The 23,431-nt window shown below is 38.2% G+C and overlaps 3 protein-coding genes across 9 annotated transcripts in view; 1 reads left to right on the forward strand and 2 right to left on the reverse strand.

The window, feature by feature from the left end:
* Nucleotides 1-609: 609 nt before the first annotated feature.
* On the reverse strand, nucleotides 610-9,965 carry kif3b (kinesin family member 3B). Of its 5 annotated transcripts, none has more exons than XM_023841174.2 (10): nucleotides 9,882-9,965; nucleotides 8,938-9,083; nucleotides 6,196-7,696; nucleotides 5,994-6,095; nucleotides 5,508-5,630; nucleotides 5,241-5,359; nucleotides 4,966-5,082; nucleotides 4,467-4,572; nucleotides 3,347-3,549; nucleotides 610-2,972 (listed from the first exon to the last, which is right to left on the reverse strand). In XM_023841174.2, the coding sequence occupies exons 3-10, from the start codon at nucleotides 7,615-7,617 to the stop codon at nucleotides 2,867-2,869; spliced, it is 2,298 nt and encodes a 765-aa protein (XP_023696942.1). In that variant the 5' UTR covers nucleotides 7,618-7,696; nucleotides 8,938-9,083; nucleotides 9,882-9,965; the 3' UTR covers nucleotides 610-2,866. The 5 variants fall into 5 exon arrangements, with proteins under 5 accessions (XP_023696942.1, XP_023696938.1, XP_023696939.1 ...); XM_023841170.2 differs by having other exon boundaries at nucleotides 610-2,975; XM_023841171.2 differs by having other exon boundaries at nucleotides 610-2,975; nucleotides 8,888-9,083.
* On the reverse strand, nucleotides 9,101-15,325 carry pofut1 (protein O-fucosyltransferase 1). Of its 2 annotated transcripts, none has more exons than XM_023841177.2 (7): nucleotides 15,083-15,325; nucleotides 14,077-14,198; nucleotides 13,733-13,915; nucleotides 13,079-13,191; nucleotides 12,263-12,455; nucleotides 11,782-12,024; nucleotides 9,101-10,786 (listed from the first exon to the last, which is right to left on the reverse strand). In XM_023841177.2, the coding sequence occupies exons 2-7, from the start codon at nucleotides 14,143-14,145 to the stop codon at nucleotides 10,601-10,603; spliced, it is 987 nt and encodes a 328-aa protein (XP_023696945.1). In that variant the 5' UTR covers nucleotides 14,146-14,198; nucleotides 15,083-15,325; the 3' UTR covers nucleotides 9,101-10,600. The 2 variants fall into 2 exon arrangements, with proteins under 2 accessions (XP_023696945.1, XP_023696944.1); XM_023841176.2 differs by lacking the exon at nucleotides 15,083-15,325 and adding an exon at nucleotides 14,426-14,610.
* A 6,951-nt stretch (nucleotides 15,326-22,276) lies between these two features.
* plagl2 (pleiomorphic adenoma gene-like 2) overlaps nucleotides 22,277-23,431 on the forward strand; it is a 29,890-nt gene continuing 28,735 nt past the window's right edge. The window contains exon 1 of one of the 2 annotated variants that reach the window (XM_023841169.2): nucleotides 22,277-22,493. The gene's annotated coding sequence lies outside the window, so the exon portion shown is untranslated. The remainder of the gene's footprint in view (nucleotides 22,494-23,431) is intronic. The other variant, XM_023841168.2, reaches the window with a different exon arrangement.

Consider the following 23,431-nt stretch of genomic DNA (forward strand, 5'->3'; position numbering starts at 1 on the left):
ATTTATTGCAAGATCCTTATGCAAGGTGTCTGGAAACAACTTTTGAAAATAATTTACTGTTTCCTTGTCTCAACATTTTACCGATCAAAGATGGTCATGTAAACCATAACAAAAGTATAATTCGCTACTTAAATCTTTCTGTTCTAAATTCAAAACAGGAATAAAATACCAGTTTCATCATCCATGCATCCATCCTCTAACAGCTTATTCTGGTCACGGTCACCAGGAATGTATCCCAGGCAGAAATGGGTATAAAGCAGGAGTATACACCTTAGACAGAATTTCAGTTCATTGCCGGGCACTACACACAATCATACTCGATGGACAATTCAGAGACCAGTTATCTTAAGTGCATGTCTTTTCACCACAGGAGGAAACACACACAACACAGTGATGGTGAAATTCAAACTCAAAACCCTAGAAAAATAAAACACCCAGATCCATCATTTTAACTAAAGATGCTATGAGAGAAAGAAAAATTAAGCTAAATTATAACAGCCAGCATCTTCTCTTGCATGGCCTTCATTCTCAAATTTCCGTGTCATTTTAAACTACTGACATTTATTTTCACCCTCCAATAATATGATAAATGACACCAATAAAAATACATTTATAAAAGTGATCTTTGGACTTTTTTTAATATCTTTAATTCAAAAAGCGCTGAAGGGTAAAAAGACAAGTCTAACATTCCCAGTCAGCCACACAAATGAAAATACATGGACATTTGTCCTATTCATCACAGTATAAATTAGAAAGGACATTTAGGAAATGCATTTCATAAACCAGGGAATATGTATTCAGTGAATATGACTATATGGTTGACTGTTACAGTAGCGTTTGAAAATTTAAATTCACATTTCAGTCATATTCAGTCAAGTTATAATAATATGTAAATGTATGAAATCATGCTGTACAGAATTACTTTCCACATAATTTAGAAAAAAGGTGTGATTTCCGGTTCGTTGTTGAAACAATTTCTCTAATTATGGGTATATTTTCTCAAATCAGGTGTGCAAGAAGCCAAGCATGCGTACTTGTTAAAGTCGACAAAACTAAATAATTACCCAAGATTGCAAATGAAAACTGTTGACCACCTTCCTGGAAAAGGTTTTGTGCACTTTATACAAAGTAAAGCTAAAAACATTTTTTTAACAATCTGAAAATATTCTTTTATCTGCATTTCAAAAATGCAAAATATACAAGTATTGCATAACTTAAATCTTACATAAAATGTCTACTCCAAGAAAAATAAAAACCTACAACAAAATGAGTTTCGATGTTATAAAATAAACAGGTAATACCAAAATAAGAGCTAGATCTGCAAACTTGGTACTTTGTATCAAATGTTTGAAAAGGTTTTACATATACTGAAAGCCTTAAGGGTAATCTATCAATGCATTCTTACAGATTATATACATTGTAAATGTTAGAGTTATTACAGTGTAATAGCAGCAAGCAGTGGCACTAAATGGAAATAAGTGGAGGTAAGGGTGTAGGAAAAAAATTCTGAATTGAGTGTCAGTATTCGCCATATGAAAGGCAAAGCAAACAATTCAAGAACTCATTCTGGAACTGTAGTGAATCACAATACATAAAACACATTACCAACAAATGCATGGCAGTGAGGTGTTTACTGATAGACAGCACCAAAGATGTTCAGCTGCAAAGGGAATGAAAATGCTTTGTGATATGGAGATTGGATAACTAGTCTTCTAAACATTGTGCTGCTTGGATACTGGTCACTAAATTTTTGTAAGCTAGCATTAGTCGAATTTGCTGGTTTCGCAAATTGACAAATTGCAAAACGCCATTACATATTAAGACGGTGCCAGTCATTCCTTTTTTCCAGAATGCGCTTTTGAAATATATTTGCTTCTTACATGATGGAGTGAAGTTAAAGGCACCTTGAAACGTTCATGTATATCTCCCCTCTCATATTATCCTATTCCAGATGTTCTGAAAGCAACTGCTTAAAAAACAGAAATGGCGCTCTGCATGTCATCAAGCAAAAACCTTAACTGAGCCTGAAAGTCACCTGCCAAACAGTCGGCATTTGCAATTTATATTCTGAGAAACCCTTGGTCCTTTCACCTGAACTTCAAGGAAAAATTTAAGCAAAGGAATCGTTTGCTCAAGTGTGTATAAATAAACGTCTGAAAATCAATCCTAATTCTGGACTGCTGAATTTGCTTTTAGCCCCACTAAATTATTGTAAAAGCAGAACTGCCCTAGCAAGTTCTCATCAACTTTTGGAGTAGCATTAGAATCAGCCTGGGATTGTGCATGTAAGCTATATCACATATTACACAAAATACACCAACATTGTAACTTCAAACACCTATGCAATGTGTGCACTTGACATATTTTAAAGTGCCTCTTTAATGTGTCAAACTGTAAAGTGCCCAGGGACAAGCAGTTTGACCCAGCCAGCAGCTGTTACCAGTGCTGCCATTTTATAACATCAGAATGTATGCAAACCTTGTCAAGGAAACGCAGTCCTTTTAAGCAGGAAAACATTACAATGTGCACCGTGGCACTGATTCAAGTAACGGGGAAAGCGTGTATCCTGACACACTGTACTGTAGTCATTTTCAAGGACAATTTAAGGTCAGAACTTTAAACTTGAGACATAAAACTCCTTCTATTCATAGTAGACACACTTGGGAGGCTACAATTCAGAGTGACAGTCCTGTACAGTTTGCCTCCATTGTGGTCCTTGAAATCTAGTGTACCAAAGGAAAAAAGCAGAATTTGAATTTCCCGTATTGGGAGTTTTTTGCCCTGTGTTTTAGTCAGGGATGTTGTACCAGTCCGTTCATGTCTCTCTGTACAGCGGAGGGCCCCCAGAATAGAGAAACCCAAGTAATCATTTGGGTACGAGTCCACGAGATTGTGGGTAGAGGGGATGTCCTGAGCTGGAGGGAATCTGTGAAGAACTGGGAGTGCTCGCCTTTTTTCCAGTCTTGGGACGGCTGCTGAATGGGAGAGGGAGAAAAGGGTTTTATTCTGATTGATCCTTAGTTCACCTCCCTACCATTTCAAAAGAGAAACAGACTCAGTGGCATGTTTAAAGTACAGGTAGAGGGACACCTCATGATACTATCAGCACATGATATTTTGTGATATCGATAATATTCTCCATTGCAAACAGTATTACTGTAACTTGCAGACACGAATTTACATAAACAAATACTTTGGAGACCAACCAGTGTGATCTGCATAGGATTATTTGAACGTAGGCAGTAATATTTACTCCTCCAATCAACACACTACATTACTACTTTAACCATATGTACTTTGAAATTAGGAAATAGAAAACAAAGCAGTATTCCAGCAAACAGCTCACCTGGACTTTGGCTTCCTCACGCTGCTAGCACTGCTGCACAGCAGGTCGGTGCTGTGGAACGTGGAGGCGTCAACCTGGATCTCGTCCTCATCCCGCAGGGCGTCCTCCAGAGCTGCTGCCACCTTGGGCGCAATGACTGGCTCCTCGTACACCTTAGTGGTACGTGTGGGCAGGTCCAGTTCCAACAGGAGTATGTTCTCAGCCTGCAGCATAGGAAAAGTCTTAAGTGATCATACAGATCATACAGTGATAATACTACAGTGCATGAAAAAAGACTGGAGCTGGGAGGGAGCAAAATGTGGACTGACTGAGGACCAGATTGGGAAACACTGCACTAGACTGGACCCTGGACAACTGGCCATCTTTTCCATGCCAAGATCCACCACTGGCTGCGACCATTATGTGGCTAACAACAAGCCCATGTTTGAAATGTCAAACATCTTCACACGTGTTTTGTATTTTGCTTTCTGTCCACATTTGGGATCCTTTGCCGACCAGTAATAATATCTGGCATTGCCAGAACAAGCAGGTAAAAAAATATATATATAAAGCTGGGATTGGAAAGCATAATGAATAATGGATAAATCAGGCAGCAGTTGGGGAGACACAGCAAAAGAGAACCACACCACAAAGCCATTCATGAGGCTTCCTCTGTGGCCATTAGCTAATACGCATTACACTTACTAAAGCAAACAGTATTGATCCACAAGGCATACACAGGAAAAACGATACAACTTTGCTCTGCAGTTTGCCAAGTTACCCTCCCCTGTAAGAACCACTGCAAGATTAAAGTTACAATTCTGAAACCATTTTTCAACATGAGCGACAAACGTGAAAAATAACCAGTTTGAAACAGCAGTTGCAAGGGGTCATTAAATTTCTGTAAGGTACATTATAAAATACAAGAGCTGCTGTTTCCCTTTAATTCAAAATCCCCTTTAAATCAATAATCAGCCCTGAGAAACATGGTCATGCATTACAGAAAAGGGGCTGCCAGATGAGCCATTTGCTAACATAGTGCCATCTTTCTGGTTTCTCACATGGCTTTTACAAATCAAAGTTCAGTGCACAAGCTAGTCTGGTGGAAGGCAATTAAACCAAAATGGAAGAGCAGGCATACCCTGTATCTCACGTCTGGTCGCATCATCATAGCCCTGCGTGCATGCTGGCTGAGTGGTCGCCTAAAGCCCACTGCTGACACAGGCCGAGTCATCATCTGCTGGTTACTGGGAAAGGGGGCAACAAGACAGATGGAGGCAGATGAAGAAACGATTAAAAAAAAAAAACTTGCAGATGACGAACGACATATGTTTCTGTGACCTCCCTCCACTAATGCAGATGAGCGGAGTCCACACAAAAGCCAAGCCTATTCTAGAAAATAATTCCTTTCAGACTTGTGCATTGGTTTTATTCCAGGAGTGAATCATTCTCTTGGCATGTTAAGTTTGTCTTTGAAGACTTAATCCATTTAATCTGGGCTCTCCTGCGCCTCCACTGAAGGTGACTCACACAAGCTCATATCCTCACCTCTGTCACATTAAGATATACATTTTGATAAGAGCAAAACACAAACTTCCCAAGTAACCGGCAGTAAACACAGAGCAGCACGCGTTGCTTACTCCTGAATGCGTGTGATGGGCCTCAGTTTCCACTGGTCTTCCTCATCATCCAAGAATGCTCGGTTCACTATTTTGTTCTTCTCCTCCATAGGGATAAAGTTCTCAATAATCAAGTGCCTGTGAACCACACAAATTACAAAAAGATGAGTGGAAAGTAGAGACTACGTAGAGAGGAAAAGAGCTAGATTCAAAATTGTGCCACTTTCATAGGGGTTATGTTGAAATTTTGTCATGGTATGAAAGGCGATGAAATGAAAGGAGTTACAGTTCCCTACTTGAGCTTTAGTTCCCGGGTGAGCTCATTCTGTGTCTGTTCCAGTTCCTGTCGCTCCTTGATGTGCGCCTCCTGGGCATCCTGGATCTCTGACTTCACGGCCTGCAGCTTCGCAAACAGCTGATAAAAGACAATTTTATGCCAATGACTTAATAATCATGACAACCACAGAAACATAATTCCTAAAATGTTTTCTAATACTGACTGTGATGCTACAACTCAAAATGAAAGGAAGTAGGAACATGACCTGGTGTGGACTCATACTGACCTTTTTTAGCTTTTTGGTTTTGATGTCCACTTCTTGCTGGAGGGAGCTATACGTCTCTTTGAGCTCCAGCGTCTCCTCATCCCGACATTCCACCTGCTGCTGTATCTCTCGCTCCCTGCGTTTCTGAAAACACACCACGGGTGTACAAAGACCCACACTGACAAGTAGGCATTGGCAATAGAAATATTACAGCAATGGGGTGAAGACAGATGGGGAAAAAAGTTTCAAGTTTTATCTGTCATACACACATACATACAGTATACATCTGTGTAATGAAAATATTGTCAAGTGACAAATGTGATAGATAATTAACAAGCAAGCATGACATGTTTTCCTTCCTACTGGAAGTGAATTGTAATTCATATTACAACAGTCCACACAAAAGACTGCTAAACATCATTTTAAAGAACCCATCAAACTGTAAAGTGTTTCATTTGGACCTTGCACTTAAGACAGGTAAGGATACAAACAGCCACCCAATTTTACCTGTTCAGCAATTTCCTGTCGTTTCTGCTCCAGTATTTTCTGCTGCTCATTGGTGTGGTCTACAATATTTTTCCCTCCAACCAGAAGCTTGCTCTCCATAGCCTTATACAAGAACAAATGGGGGGAAAATAACATTAAATGATGTCATACACACATTAAAAACATGCTGAGAATATGTGCGCCACTGAAAAAATTTGTTTACCTTCACTTTAGCTGCCAGCAGTTCTGCAGCTTCTTGCTCTCTCCTGAGGTCTTCCATTTTCTTCTCTTTTTCCCGGAGCAATTTCAGCTTCTCTTCTGCCACCAGACTATGGTCCTCCATGATGGCTTTCTGCTCCTTCTCAAGCTTCTCTTGCTGTTCCAGCCAGTAGTCAGCATCCTCCTTCTCTTCCCCATCAGCCCCATCAGCTCCGTCATCATCCTCATCATCATATTCCTCCTCTTCCTCCAGTTCCTCCCCACCTTCCCCGAACCTCTTCCTCCTCCTCCTCTTCTTCCTCTTGCCAGAACGCTTCTGCAGCTGCTCTTTGAGACGGGCAATCTCCTCCTGGAACTCCCGCAAAAGTGCATCCTTCGGGTCCTCGTTTACACGGGGCTTGTTCTTTATGTTCTTTGCACGGTTAGAGTATCGCAGGGTAGTCAGGGTCTCCTCCACATTATAAGAGGCCGGACCAATATTGGCCACCATCACAGTCTTGGCATTCCCCCCCAGTGAATCCTGCAGAAGTCGTGTCAGCTTCGAATCACGGTATGGAATGTGGGTGCTCTTGCCATCCACCAGTGCAGATATAACATTTCCCAGTGCAGAAAGAGAAAGATTTATCTTGGTCGCTTCCTTCAGCCGCTCCCCCTGAGCCCCTGTCTTGGTCTGCCTTTCGCTGCCTGCCAGGTCCACAAGGTTCAACTTGCCGACACGGATGTGGTTCTCCCCATCCAGGCCGATCTCGCTGCATTCGATGGTGATGACAAAAATGGCATGAGAACGGGAGCTATGCTCGTTCATGTTTGTGGCCCCAACTGACCGGTTTTGGTTTCCCACATTCATTACATGCTCTATCTCTTTGACACTCTTTGTAACAAAGGAAGACAGATCTTTGACATAAACTCCTGTGTCTGGACGCTCCTTTAATTCTAGGCGCCTAGTCTGGTCTTTCGACAGAAGGTCTCTAATCTCCTCTTGGTAGATTTCCAGGTAAGAAGCCCGTACTAAATATTGCTGGTTTTGTGACCGTGATATATGTGTGAAAATATGCTCAAAAGAGTTTGGAATGACACCTCTCCGCTCTGGATCATTACGCACCCCTTCCATTGTGTATGTTTTCCCAGTGCCTGTTTGGCCATAGGCAAAAATTGTGCCATTAAATCCCAGCAAGACAGATTCCACAAGCGACCTGAACGTCTCATCATACAGCTCCACTTGCTTAGAGTTCCAGTCATAGACCGAATCAAAGGTGAATACCTTCGGGTGTTCTTGGGCAGTGCCCCTTGGGTTCTTCACAGATACCTGCCCCAATTTCACATCAATTGACACAACCCTCTCAAAGTTGGCTGCCTTCTCCTTTTCATTCATTGGTCGGCATCGCACCACCACCTTCACAGACTCCGAGTTCTTACTTTTGGACATTTTGGGCGTTTCTTAACCCCTTAATTCATTTGTTGCTTACAACGTTCTTTCACAGCACTGACTGCACAAGCATCAACACCTGCAGGAAGAGATCACTCAATTAAAAAAACATCTGAGCAAGGGAGGCTGAGTTTGGTGTTTTTGATGGCATTTACATAATAAAATACTTTAATATCATTTCACGTATATTTCTGCAAAAATCAGTCCTGTTTACCCAAGCGAAATATAGCTTATATATTTCGTACGAGATAACGAAATTACTCCAACATCAATAACATATTACAATATTCTGTAACCTTTCACAAAGAAAATGCTTAATCGCTATTTATTTACACGTAAAGCATGGATTCTCAATTCTGACATTAGATTCTGGAAAAAAAAATGCCACAGCCAAACTAATAAAATGAAATGCATTGTCAGGGCGAAACCACTGAATATGTATAAAACTGACCGACGGCCAGCTCGCTCCTCCAGCCTTAAACCATTTCGCCCTATAGACCCGACAGCTTCAAAATACTAATTTCCAGGGTTTTTCCTCTGCCTTATTAAAGACATTAGACCTTGGGAATCCCGGTCATAAAATAGACGAATGTTTCACAGGAAATCGCCACTTCCTTCAGAAAGCATTTCATAAATCACGAAGATCTGGTTTTGACGGTCCTCAAGTTGAATTAATCGATTTCATTAGTAATATTATACAAATTCATAGGCGATGACGTCTATGACCGCCACTAGTGAGGCAAGCAAAATTAATTCGTTTTCGTTAGCTAATGCTAATTAGCCAGCTTATCCTTCCATCTAACAATCGGGACCCGTATTATCTTGTGCAAACGCTACTTCAGAATGTCAGCGGTCAGGAATTAGTTTACACAATGAAATTGATTTAACCTAACCAACGCATAAACACGTTTTGCTGATAATAACCTGAACAAAATCTACCAGTATCAAACTGCTAACTGCCGAGCGTTTTGTCAAGGGCTAAATAGTATCGCAAACCATCCCACTAAACAAGCAGTACTCTTTATTGTCTAAACACATCGAATTATATATGTATATAAACATAAAAATAACGCCGACGAGAGCGCTAGCCACCTCGCCAGCTTTGTGCTGAATGAGACTAAAGGGTCGCCTCCACGGCAACCGAGCATGAGCGGCCTAGCAACGGCAAAACATTCTCGTGAGAAGGAGGGCGAGCTGCAGCACGGTCCCTCGCGCCCACAAAATCACGGCATCACCCTAGTAAACCCAGCAAGTCGTGCTTTCCACCTACAGAGAACGCAGACGCCGCGCAAATGACACAGCTCCTCATTCGCCTACTACCTGGAGCTCCGCACAGCGACGAGATCAGCCATTACTGCAGCCCTGCCTGCATGTCCTGCGGTTTCCCGGAAGGAGCGGGATCGCGCTTCTGCACCTCCAACCGGAAAAGCTGGGATGAGAGAAAACATCCTCCCACCCTTCCAAGCCTGAAGGATTCATTCAGTCGGAACAAGAAAGTTTTATTTTACAAAAACCATATTATCTGAAATACAGTATTATCAAAATCTGTCCAAAGACATCCATTTGCAAGTTTTAAAAATAGCAGTGACTACATTTGAGTACTTTCGGTACTCAAAACGGTAGTCATATTGCGATAAATCCCAAAACATACAAAACAAAGACATAATTTCAACAAATAAATTGGTCTTGCAATATTTCATAGTTATACTTTTTAGTATTGCAGTCTTTCGATGTAATACGAAACTGTTGCATACTTTGCTAGAATCCAAAATGTGAAGTCATTTCTACAATTTCCATGTATCGTGTTACAAAAGTCAATGCAGACGATACACAGCTGTATACATTACAAAGTGCAAGATGATTTGGAGAAATAATTCACATGCGCAAATGGTTCCAAAGGCATTTAAATTAGTTGGTGTTTACAACTGAACAAAATCTGGCCACCCTTCAAATTTCACCTGCAGCACATGGTAATTGAACGGACACATAACAGTATATACTGGACGTTATTATATGGAATGGAAAAAGAATGTTTGCACTTCCAGGTCATAGGTCTTCATAGTGTAGGTATTTTTAAGTTACAATAAAGACAGGGAAAACCCTCATGATTACTCCATGTTTAAAATAATGCAGATGAAATGATAATACACTGCTAACACAACTATACAGCATTCTGAAAACATCTTACTTAAAGGAAGCAGTCAATATTGTAAAACAAGACTTCACAAACAAACAAAAATCTATTCAGTGTCTTCTCAACTCACATTTACTCTGCCCATGCCTGACATTAAGGGAAACAAGTACAGAGTGAGTTCAAGAGGGTCTTTGGAAAATAGCTGGCAAATTTAGACACACAAATCGGTGTGCAACAGAAAGATATACAAGGAGGTAACACTATAATGACCTCCCTATAATTAGCATCCCCAGGATCAGTTACCACCACCTATATGTGCCCATGCTCACATGATGAAAAATCCAGCTGAGAAGAAAAAAAAGTTCTGCGCCCCCCTGTTTTCCCTTTTATAATGTGCTCTCTGAAAGGGATGTACTTTTTGTAGCCACAGAGAATGACTGCACTTAATGAATTGACCCAGGTTCTTCCTCTCTTGACTGGGATTCAAATTCAACTATTGAAGCAAAATTCTGTTTGGGAAACTGGAAATGCTCCAGCACCATGAAAGGCCTGCTGGACCAAATAAACGAATCAGTATCATACTGGCATTCTATAGCTTAATACTGTAGTGCATATAAAAATATACATTTTGGAAACTCAGTGTATCTCAATTCTACATTACCCAATTCAACATACGTATATTAAAGAGATACTAAAAAGTAGCCATTTCCATTATTAATTATTCCTTTTTGCTGGCCTACCAAGTCTCATTTCTATGGGTAAAAACCATTCATAGCCATTTCAGACAAATATTTCAGACTAATGAAATGAAGTAAATAAGGGTTTACACCTGAATACTACTTAATATTATTAAAGCTCATCCCTCTTTCCAGGCTTGTCCAAGCCAAAGAAAGATGAGGCACGTCCATGGATATCTCGGTCCCTCTTTACGAAAGCAGAGAAGGAAGACACACAGTTCCCAATGAAGTGATCTGCCTGTCCCAGAATATACAGGTCAATTTGTGCCGTTTCTGGCTGCAGGTTGACAACCTTCACCTGTAGGAAAATAGGAAAAGGGAAGAAATTTTCAGATCCAAACAAATCTGTTTTTAAAAACTATTTCAATATATTAATTTAAAAAGTTTTGCAATACTAATGCATTTTCCTTAACATTAACTAAATTATTTCATCCCGTAAATATTTTGATTAGTTACATATACAGTATAAAGACATGCAAGTTACTAGGTGTAGTGGAAAAATGTGTGCTGCGTTACTTGCTTCTCTAATACAATGTCTCAAAACTTTCTATTGATTCATACTGATGTCCTTTTATTAATTATCACTTTTTATTGCATTGAACAATCATGACCAGTTCAAAATTTAAATCGTTAGGATTACAAATCGGTCAGGTCTAATTTTCTTGCTGAACAGCTAGGTACTGGAATACAAGTTTGGCCACGTAATGGAGCTGGTTTCCGGTACTGAAGAGAATCATATTCCTATCCATGACATGGTAGGTTCAGATAACTTCCCCTGATGCTGGTAGCAGTGTGGTTGTGGATGTGACTTTGGAAGCTTGCGCTCTTCTGAAGTACTTAGTATAATAATAATAATAATAATAATAATAATAATAATAATAATAATATTCAGCAAATCAAGAAAACCTATTAGAATTCATATTTCTTGATATTAAGTGAAATTCAATTCGATTTCCTATCAATCCACTTCAGTTGCAATTATGTTTCCCTACAGCAAGGAGCAATCCCTATTTCAATTCCAGCTCCAGGAAATGATTTGGAATTTACCAAGCATTTTCAATTCAATTCATAAGTGAAATATCATGTGGCAGCATTCCAGCCAATATGTATACACAATAAAGGACATGAATATAGAAAAAAGACAAGGAAAAAGTATGAAACCAGAAATATATGCAGTATTTGTGGAACAGTGTAAGATATCCAAGAGGTGCAAATAGCAGAATGAAAAATGACTGATCCGTGGATCCTATTGCACATCAGTGTTTAGGAGGTTTGTCATTCATGAAGACTTACCTTTCCCTTAAAGAGCTTATGGATCTCAGTCTTATAGGACTCCGAGTCAGTTGCAATGTAGACAGAGCGGGCACCTATCTTCTTAACCCACAGCCTGAGGGCACGGCTAATCTCCACCAGGTCGGGTAGGCACATTGTCATGGTCAGAGGTCGAGCCGTGTGACGACTGTACCCCACGCACTGCGGGGACGCCATAAAATGGGGCCCTGTGTCCTTATTTTCCAGAAGCTTACAGGCATTTTGCTGAAAGGAGAGGAACAGCAGTTTTTTAGGCATTGCGAGATTTTAAATGCCATGTTGTTCTTAACCAGAGTACAACAAAAACATAGCAAATTTAGATTAATAAAAAGTAAAGCTACTATTAAAAATCCAATATACATGAATGCTAAATAACTGAACATTCTCACGAAGTGATTTCTTCATATTAAAACAATACGTAATGTAATAAATGCGCTGAATGACTGCACCACAATCATCTCACCCAGTCTGATCCAATCCTCAGGTGAATGCCGACGTATGGTCGACTGAGCAGGGCCTTGATGTGCCCCTCTCCCACCTGTACCATCTTATCTGACCACACCATATAACGCTGCAAACCTAAATGCTCCTCCTGAACCGGAAACTGGGCTGGAGCTCCAGGGAGAGCCATGACAGGATGCTCAGAAGGAGGGAATCTACAGGCACAAGAGGTATGCAACAGGTCTGCTGTAACATCAACAATATGAAAGTTAATACAGTTAAAGTTAAGCCCCACAATTTCTAGAGCAAATTAAGGTAATTTCCCCCATAGTCCCTATACAACCATCACTGGTCCTTTTAGTCTCTTAAATATTCAAACCTAATACATAAGTCAAAAATATATATACAGGTCGGGTTAAGAACGCCAGACTTATGGACAACTCTTACTTACAAATGGGCTGTCATAAAGCCTATAATATTAAAGTTTGGATTAAATACAATGACTTGTAATAATAAACAAACACACTACTGTGTGACTCATGAAAACATTGTGTGGCTTCAGCCATTCGTCAGCTCAACGTACAGTACAGAACTATATGTAGTGAATTTTATTATTACTGAATAATATTTTTTTTGCCCAACCTACAAATTTGACTTAAAGATATACCTATTGAACAAAACCTATTGATAACCTGGGAATATCTGTACAATTAATCTATTTGAAAGAATGACTCAGTGTAAGGCTTTTGCGTGAACATGTCAGAAATTTAATATGCTATAGCCTGCATTTTCAAAAAACGGTTTTTTTTTTTATGACAATATTACATTAAACACTTACTTTTTCATCCAGTGGGTCTCATAGTAGGATCCAAAGGATATACTACTAAAAAGTATTGACTTATCAAACTCCACTGCAAAGTGGTCCCAGAATGGACCAAACGGATTGCCATCCTGGAAGAAACAATAGCAGCACCAAGAAGAAAATCAGCACATAATGTTCAAAAGAAACACGAAAATGCAAAAATACGATGACACACTGTTGAAAGACAAAGAACTGCTGACTTCATATTACGAACTGTACTTAAATAACCAACTCTGAGCATGAGGAAATGCTGCTAAAATGCAAGTGACTTTACACAACTGAATGAAATAATACTAACTTTATTTTACAGTGTATATTTCATGGTAAAGGACCACTTATGAAGTAAAACAGAAGCCCTATGGACTGTAGGCTGTGTCAAATCAATTCACATTTTAGTAGGTAATAGAAGATAATATGTGGCATTCATCGAAAACAAAAACCATATAGATTCTTCAGTTAATGCTAGACATAAAACATTCAATTAAATCTTTAAGAAAAACATTCCAGTAAACAAACAATTTATAATCAAGCTTGATGAGAGTGTTGTGTGCAAGCAGTAACTTAGGAATTCAGAAGTCGATCAAAATGTTATGTTTATGGTGTTAAGTTTGTGTGTCTGTGATAAATTACCTTCATGGGGCAGGTCTTCTTGTCAGCAGAGCGCTGGGCAGCCACCTCAAAACAATAAGCCACCCTTTTGCCCGGAGGCCAGTGTGCAGGTGCTAAATGCTCCATGAAGTCCTCCAGACTCACCACCCTATGGTATTCATGCAGGGTATCCAGCTGGAAAAACTCTTCGTAGGGGACGTGCATCTTTTTACCAGTGTATGGTTGGGGGATGAGGGGATATACATTTTGAATGTGACATTACATTGCCTTAATTATCACTCTGGTTCCAGGTACAGCAGGCTAATACAGATAAAACATTTTGGTGATTACATCCTAAATACATCTATGTCAATCAATCTGCTTACATTGGTGTAAGGGGGCGTGTGGTGCCGATAAACGATCCAGGGCGGGACTGCCAGCGTCCGATTGAGCATTCTGGCAAATGCCAGCGACCCCAAGAAATGGTCTGCCTGATTGCCAAATCTACCTGAAATAAAATAAACGAATTAAGTAATTACCAGTGTAAAAAAAGTTAATCAAACTGTCATAAACACAGGCGATCATGGACTCAACTTAGGCAGGTGGTATACCACACGTGCAGCAGAATCGGTTGTTAGTAAACTAGGACGGTTTAAAGTGGTTGGTTAATCTGCCTGTGGAAATGAACTTCGTACTATATCCAAAAACAATACAAGGTAAACGAAATAAAATTACCCATGCACGGACAGTAGAGTACGTAGCCATTCTCATCCCACACAGGCACAGTTGCGTCAGAAAACAACAGAGATAGGAGGATTATCCCAATAAACCTAATAAAGAAACATCTTAAATCACCCACTACGGCCGCCATATCTACAGGAGCAGACGGCTTTCAAAACCGGCGTCTCGCTGGAGACGTCACATGTGGGAGGAGCTTATAACTGTACGCGGAGTAAACGCCAGGTCACCGGCCATGCGTGTTAGCGGCTTTTAAAACGCGCGAAAAGAATGGAAGTATGAGCGTTTCTATGCGATTGTAGTATGTTATTTTTATGCTAGTATTATAAAAGCATTAAAGCGGTGCTGGGGCATCCATGTATATGTCACTAAAAATTAATCGCAATGGAGCTTTTTTTTTTTTTTTAAGAAATGCTTTAATATCCAATGAAGCAAAAACGAGTTCAGATAGGATTTGTGTTGTATAATTATACTTTTTCAAGGTAGCTGGAAGCGGGGATCGTCAACCAGTCCGTACAGGGACAAGCGTGTCCGTGGCAAAATGTTTTGGTTGAGAAAAAATGTATATATTTAGGCTATGTTTTTAAATACAATATACGTGCTTAAAAATGTATTTTGATAAAAATGTCAGTGATAATTCGCCACGGTACTTACCCCTGACATATAGTTTACTAAAAAGTATACATTCTGGATACAAATTATAAGGTAATTACTATTCATGACAAAACAAAAACGACTGGAGAGACTGCGCCTATAACCAAACTAAGGATTTTCGAGAATTTATCTTTACTATAGCAAAAAGCCTTACTCTGCAGAAATGCAGCTACGTAAGTCTACTTTCATTCACTAGAATATGAGCCGCCATTTTGCCACATGTGTTACTCCCCTTTGCGGCAGCGTTCAAGCTTTTAATAAAGGACGTGCGTAAGATAAGCGCTCGTGCCTCAACCCACAATGCATTTCGCCCGCAGTGTCGATTCTTCAACTTCTGGTTCATGAAATATGCCAATTTCGGCCAGCGGAAATTAGTTTTTTTTCCATCTTCGATAAATCACTAATATATAATTTTGACGAACAAAATGTTATTTCATGTATTTTGGTACAACCACATGTACCGTACCACACAAGCAATCAATTTCTTTCAGTTGTATTTCTTGATATGAAACCTAATGCACTTCATTTGTTTTTAATTAGTTGGTTGTCCTGACGAACGAGCATCTTACATCAGGTAGATTGAACAAAATAGTATTATCTTCTAAAAACACATTTTCAAACCATGACTTTTTTTTCGTCAAATCTGTCCAAACTGGATAATTGATTATTTTGTTTTGTAGCTATCAACGAATCTACACATGTATACACTCCATCTACATGTTACCTGTGAACATGTTACCTGTTAGTATTGTCTGCAATTTACAATAATTGTTCATTTCAGTTTCTTCCCGTGGCTTAGTATTTTGTATGTTCTGATTTGTGATGTATATAGTTAAACCTTAACGAATTGGATCGCTCGTATTCCGTGATTAAGCGCTGCTGTAGCACTTTAAAGGCAACCTATTATTTGCATATATGTGTATTTGTAAAGGTGTGTCTGAGAAAAACCTTTGTAAGATGTCTACACATTGAATTACACCGAAAATACATGTATATATGAAGTCGTGAGTTTCTGGAAATTTGTTTGGCCATTTTTATAGTTATTTATAAAGAAATTTCTATAAAGTCATAATTTCATTGTCTAAGTTGCATTTTCTAAGAATAATGTGTATTAATGTGTGTCATTTATTGCATTTTGGATAAGAAAAGTTATTCTAAATAGCCTCATATAGAAAGAACATGCATCCATAGTTACACAATAAATGTATGCAACAAAATGTAATTAAAACATTTTACTGTAGTAATGCTTAGTGTACATGTGCTGTATATCCTTCAATGCTGAGATGTTTAATTGATATTAATACAGCATGTGCAAGAAAAGTTTTCAAACATGGAGTTTCTTTTAGCATGTTAATAATCTATAACTGGTCCCCTCCACACACCACTGTAAAACTTGGTCCCTTTGCTGTGATGTATGTTGTTTTAGGGGCTAGACAGACATTGCATCTGCACAAGGACACCATGTTCATAAGGCAGAGATTTGACATAACACGTTCACCGGGCACTGAGGTTGAATAAAGGAAGCTGAAGGAAGTTGTTTTTGATACTTTGTGAAAATGATAATAATAGTAATAACAATAATAATTAACATTATTGGCTTCATAAAAAGACAAAGAGCAATATAATTACAATGATCTTAGTTTTCACCCCTGCATTCTTTTTAACACAAGTTTTTAATTCCAAAACTTTTCTCGTTCTTATACCTATTCGTATTCTTCAATGCAGTGCAATTAAACTGGTTTATGAAATGAAATTCAAAATTCATGTCTAAATAACACAGAAATTAAGTATGAAATTGATGTAAAAAAAAATTCCCAGTAGGATTCTATCTTGGTGTCTGTCTGTGAAACAGGGTAATAATAGAAAAGGGGACTTTGGGAAATGTAAAAATATATATTGTGTGCATTTTGCAGGTGTTTCTGAGGAGTGCTTTCCAAGTTGGTAATTATCTAATTACTTAATTAGCAGTAGTTACAATCCATGTGTTACAGTTTGACTGCAGCAAACCCAACTGACACTAAAGATAAAGGCAGAAGTTAGTACACAATCTGCATTTTATGGGAACCTTGCTAAATCTCAGCAATAATTGCAAACAGGCTTCAGAAAACATATATCACCCTATAGGAGTACACTACCTTCCACAGGAGTTAAGGCAGTCAAACACATGTAGGCATAAAGACACGGACACACACAGACAGACATCACAGGGTATTTTCCTCTCTGACTCTCCCTCATTGAGACCGGAGTTAGTTCTGCTGCTACCACATGAGGCATTCTTCATGAAGTGCATTAATTCATTTTGGGTTGAGGTCTGTTGGTTCCTGGGCAATTGCTAGCAGGTTGTTTAGTCAGTTGGCTCGTCCTACCACTGCTTGTGGGAGAAAACAGCATGTCGACTCCAGGGCAATCCCTGCCATTCAGTGCGTTTCCAGGCACCTGTTCTGTCTAAAAGTTCTGTCTTTGTACTCCTGAATCAGAGATTATATTGACTAATAAACATGGAAGTAAAAGTGTCTTTTACCAGTAAGAGAAGAGAGTGTGGCTGGTGCACCTGCTTAATGACGGAAGACTGTATTATCCATGTTATAGGCTTGCCTGCATTCATTCTTGTTTCTAAAGTGATGAATGAACCCAATCCATGCCAATGGGACCAATAAGTTGAACACTATTAACAGTCCACCATAACTTTTTGGCATGTAGCTCAGCTCTCAATTGGTCTCTCACCATACCCATGGATAAGTAATCCCTATAGCGAATAACATGCCTCCACTGATCATTTATAGAATAGCAATTAGTGGTTACATGAATTTGTGTGTGAAGGTGGCATGTTTTGCTCAGACAGGGATGTTCGTGTACTGTTTTCATGTAGAAAACACTTATGCTGAAATGTCCGAAGTTAATACCCATATTTGACTCAATCAAAGTAATAAGTCTTTAAATATGTGCTGAGCACCCAGCAATGTTACCCAGCATGCAAAGTGCTCCCGTGATCTATATTATACTTAGCAGATAGTCCATTTTGCCTACCTCTTTGTGACCTCACAGTCTGGGCAGCTGCTTGAGTTAATTGTGCATACTTTAGCACTTTGATGACAATGTCTTTCCTTTCATTCTTCAGGCTGACATGCTCCCCTAATGAAATATTGCTAATTTACTCCGTGTGCAGCCTGCAGCCCATCACAAAACACGTCAGCACCAAGACCCCGTTTCAAACCATCAAGCCCTACTGGCTCATACCATACCATGAAGACATCTGCCTTTTTCCCATTCTAGTCACATATGTGTGGCAATCACCAATTTTCCACATATACAGCAAGGATTCATTTGTTTCCATATTTAGCTTGTACAAAAAAAAAATCAATAGGACCAAAAATAGCAATACAAAAGTGATAGAAAATACTGAGCTGCTATAAAACAGCCAATCATTTATCATTATTTTCTACTAATTAATGCTGGGTAACAGAATTCTTTCTGGTAGTAGTGAGGAGTGAGTGGTGATGATCTATGTTCTGCGGGACACCATCAGGTACACCCACCACCTTATCATCTGACAGCAGACACCCACCCCTGAATGCCCCACACATGATACTCCTCTACTGGCTCTGCCTCTCCTCCCATCTTCCAAATTTAGTTTTCTTATTTTCACACACTTTTATCGGTCCACTTCCATTCTTGAAATATTCTCTATTCTTCATTTGTCTCTCATTTTTTTCTAAATCCTGTTCCTATATATTTTACCAAAAATCCCCATTGAACAGGAAATACAGTAGCGTGGCAGGGAGGACAAATTTAATATAACTATCTTTATATTTACTTACATGGTGTATTCATTAACATGTTTCACAAAAAAAAAAATTCTACAGCAAATTGAAAGCAGAACAAAGGATTTAAAAAATGCATCTACAGTACATAAATAAGGACTGTCAAAAATACTATACTTACTACTAATGGATCTTCTTGTGTCTTATTTTGCTATTTTCACTAAAATATAGTATGAAATGTAAAGTCATGGTGCAAAAAGGTGCACTTGCACTAGTTGCTGTTAATCTGATTGGAATTTGAGTGATTGTCTCTATGCAAGAGATGTTTTTTGCCAGCTCTGGTAAACTTTAAAGCACCCATCTGTTATTAAGCCCATCAAACTCAGTGGGCAGCTTTGTGTGTCAAAGAAAGGGTCCCCGTCTCCTAACTTTTCTGCTCATGAGAAAATAAAGACCAGATGTGTATAAATATCCTCAAACTAACTGCCATTGTTCTACATGGTGGCATTTTAATGTGCCTTATTCTTTTTTTAGGAGAAGCAGTTAGAAATGTGTGGAAAGTGTAAAGAAGAGGTAAACTGACATAGTACCAAAAACATAGATTAGATTTTCATCCACTAACACATAAATTGTTGCAGATGTTTAACTGCCTCCAGTCTGTTAACATTATCAGTTTTCTTATTTCTCTTTGTCATCACTTTTAAGGGTTTCCCAGCTTAATCAAATTTAATTATGAGAAGGTTGTGCTCCAGAACATGGAAAAACAAGTTAAATTTCACAAAGCAGAAGGTTCATATCAATAAAAAAAACTCTCAACATCAACAGCACACAACAAGTAGGTAATGGGGCCTCGCTTGCCCCACAGCTACTGGAAAGCATATGTCTCATCCAGCACATTCTGGTGGTCATGCTGGCATCCCTGAAGTGGACTGGTGACCAAGGCAGGAGACTAATCATCTGAGCAGAATATGATAGAAATTTCTTTCTTGAGTTTTTATCTCAATAATGACAAATATATATATAGCATGGGATTCTATAAAATAAGCTGCAAATAAATTGCCAATACTCACCTATAATGGAAGATGGGGTGGAAATGCCACACCTGGACAGATGGTCCAATTGTACTTTTTTGATAGGAAATGTTACTTTTCATTACTCTCCATTAACATTGCAGTTGCTAACGTTAAATTATTTTAATATAAAATATATTACAGTGGAAATGGAAAAACTCTAAGTTGAGCCCTAAATGGACACGTGTTATGGGTCCTAATTAATTTCAGACCCATTTCTGCAGTACAGGGATGGTTCTTCATACTTTCATACTGACTAATTTTAAACTTACAAACCAATCCTGACTAAATTTACTCTCAGAGGCAATCTGACATGTCTGCTATTTTGAAGACATTACTATTTCACAATCAAATGTAAACATGTGAACAAAATTCAGGAGCACTGAGTGGATTGAGACAATAGTACAGAGCCCGCTATACACAAATTCTACCCAGATGTTTTCTGATATTTAAATTGTGGTTTGTTTATGTATTTATGTTTACATGCTAAATGTCGTACTTAAAGCAGAGTAACCAAACCAGCACACTACACATTTTATTTTCATATAAAAACAAATATCTCCAGAATTTTTAAGTTGAAAAAAGTCAGCCATTATTTAACGTTTTCTAATAAAAATGATTTGATGTGGTCTGTGTTTTCTATTTAACTTTAGATGCATGATATAGAACTATTGAGAGTAATATCGTTATATACTCAAAAAGTGATCAATATTCTGTTTAGTTTGGAAATTTTTAATGTATGTGTAATTCTAACAGTAACGTTTTCGAAACATTTCGATTAAATTACATATATTCCAAGGATGCACATGATCGACTGTGCATTTTAGGTAGCCAGATAAAATGTTATCCTTGCACATCTCTTTTTCTCATGCCCTAAACAATAGAATACTAAAAGAAATTAATTCTGACAAGTTTCTCAATAGGTTTAAACCGTAAACACAAATGTTTTGTTACTAAAAGGTATAAATAAAAGAAAAAAAAGCAAAAAATAATGTTACTCGGGCGGAATAGCACACTTCATTTCACAGCATTTCGTTTTAGTTCCTCCTCTGATTATACAAAGATCAAAACATTTGAATTGGCCAAAGGACATAGAAGACCCCAACCCCCCCACGGCTTCTCAGGCAGAGACAAACAGAAGTACACACATGCTTTTACATCCATCCGCCAGATGAGTGATTGTGCAGAGGTTAAGGGGGGTTGAGGGGTAGCGAGGAAACGGGCTGATATGCCCTGGAAGTAATTCTTTAGCCCCAAAATACGAGGTGTATTGACGACGACCAGGACTTCTCACGTGGGTTCCACTGCAGTCTTGTTCAGTGTTTTCATATTATCTTGCCGAATCTATTAAAGTCTATTCCCAGCTTATCTCTTTGAATTGGTTATGTAATCTAGTTATACTTAAACAACAGTTTGTACCGTACCTTACGATCACTCGTGATTATCAAAGCGATTGTTTTTTATTTATCTTATATAGTCAATATTTATTTACATTACTTAATTAAGCCTAACGAAACAATTTATATAACTCAAATATCACAAAGCACAAGAGTTTCTAGGGATCATTGAAAATGTACTTGTCAAAACATAAATAATCAAATTAATTTATCATATGTCAATAAGTCCATGTCTATATCCTATACAATATTTTGGGAAATAAAAATTTTAAAAACGAAATGCCAAACAATATTTAAGAAAAAAAACTGCTAAACACCTGCTTGGCGGTTTTTCCCCCTTGCATATTGGTGAGTAAAATATGGTGAAAATGAGGAATATTTTTATTCTTAAAGGATTCATAGGAAGCATAATCTAAAAGTGGAATTTTGTTATGAAATTAACAATCACCTAATTGCACATATCACATTCTTTGAAACAGGCCTAACACGCGCGGAACAATCTTATTTATTTAACGACTTGTTTACCTTAATCGCATATTATTTTAAAAAATTATAATAAAAAAATACCCATGCCGGCGTAGCAGAATTCATTCTGGCAGTAAGAGAAAAAAATGAAAAAAGTTATTCATTAATAATTTAAATAAATTAAAAAGTATCTATTCTAGTGAAAACTAAGAAGACAGCGTTTGTAAGATCAATTAAAACAACTATGCCCTTTCGATAATTTGACATTATACGTTATAAATTTGAGTTTTCCATATTCTCGTTTATAAAAGGTCCAAATTTCTGTCTTTGTTATTTCACTTGTGAAACTTTGATACGCAAACAAGCAAACACATAGCTTCTTATAATTTTTTATAATGTCAACGACAACAGTAAAAAAAAAAAACAAGTTTGCCAACCAATGTAAAAAAGTTTGTGAAAGTGCCCTGACGTCACACTCCCACAATGCTCGCGCCCCATAACTCTGCTGCTGCAGCCAGACGAGAGCGAGACCCAGTCAGGCCCCGAAAAAAGAAAAAATATTTTAAAAATTGTAAAAAATAATAAAACTACAGATCGAAATAAAAAAAACAGTGGAAGGTGCTGTGGGGATTTCCACGGTAGGTTTTTGCCGGACAGAGGATGGAATGTTACCGGGGTTTTTTCTGAAATTGACTAGTGCGTTGCTGGAAACTTTTTGGTGGGTAACTGCTAATTTTTGCAAGTCTTCATAATGCGGCTGCACTTTCTGATGTGTGCATGTTTTTGAATATGATATTAATAATTACTGTGAATATTTCAGTCGTGGTCCGGTAGCTTGTTGCATTTTATAAGATATTAATTGCTAAGAAATCGTTTATCGTTTCGGGGAGTTAGATTTATAATTCTTAATTCGCTGAAGCATGAACAGGCATTGGGACATTTAATATTTAATTCCACGATCGCCTTGATTGCCTGGAGTTTTGTTGATATTATTAAAAACTATTTAAACTGGCAACAAAACGCATTGTGTAAACAGCATTTATTACTCTGCAAATTGGTGTTCTGTTTCAATTTTGCGAGTACAGTGGAATTTTAAGCAATTAATTTCTATTTTCTAGTGTACAGCATGTTAGTATGAGAAGAGAGCATACAAGCAGAAAGTGGAAAGAATGTCTCTGCTTGGCTTGAAAGTTGTTTTTGAAAAGAGCATCTATGTCGGAAATTTATTTTGAAGTTTTTCTGTACGTTATTTACCTCTTGCAGTTGTTAGCTCTTTATAAAATGCAACACTTAGCTTGGTGAAAAAAGATAGACCTTTACAGACTGAATAGCTTATGAGTTTCCTTCGAATTGCTTTGCTTCTAAGTCCCTACCGATGGGGCTTTATCTGATGTTTACTGTGATCTGATGTCTCTCTTTTGCTGTATGGTGTTGAGACTTACATTCTCTTTTCTTGTGAATGCTTTTCGGTAATTTCCCGTTGCAGTGTTTTTAAAACGACATCGTGGTGGAGCCTCCGACACAAGACTTGTTCTGTAGAAAATTGCTTTATGTTAGAAAAGACTTGACGTTGATTTAAAAGGGCCCGTTTATTTCTTAATTTGATAACAATTAGCCGTTCTAAGTGAAATGTAACAGTAACTAGCAAATGATTCC

Source organism: Paramormyrops kingsleyae, chromosome 6 (genome assembly GCF_048594095.1).
Source record: "Paramormyrops kingsleyae isolate MSU_618 chromosome 6, PKINGS_0.4, whole genome shotgun sequence".
NCBI classification, from domain to species: domain Eukaryota; kingdom Metazoa; phylum Chordata; class Actinopteri; order Osteoglossiformes; family Mormyridae; genus Paramormyrops; species Paramormyrops kingsleyae.

Excerpts from the sequence above, each read along its gene's own strand:
- kif3b (XM_023841170.2), bottom strand. The coding sequence starts at position 7,617 with ATGTCCAAAAGTAAGAACTCGGAGTCTGTGAAGGTGGTGGTGCGATGC. Across the intron at positions 5,083-5,240 it reads ACCCGGGAACTAAAGCTCAA|GCACTTGATTATTGAGAACT; the intron begins GTAGGGAACTGT and ends TGTGGTTCACAG. Across the intron at positions 4,573-4,965 it reads CCCATCACACGCATTCAGGA|TAACCAGCAGATGATGACTC; the intron begins GTAAGCAACGCG and ends CCCCTTTCCCAG.
- pofut1 (XM_023841176.2), bottom strand. The coding sequence starts at position 14,561 with ATGGCGGCCGTAGTGGGTGATTTAAGATGTTTCTTTATTAGGTTTATT. Across the intron at positions 14,199-14,425 it reads ACTCTACTGTCCGTGCATGG|GTAGATTTGGCAATCAGGCA; the intron begins GTAATTTTATTT and ends ATTTTATTTCAG. Across the intron at positions 12,025-12,262 it reads TGAGGATTGGATCAGACTGG|CAAAATGCCTGTAAGCTTCT; the intron begins GTGAGATGATTG and ends CTCTCCTTTCAG.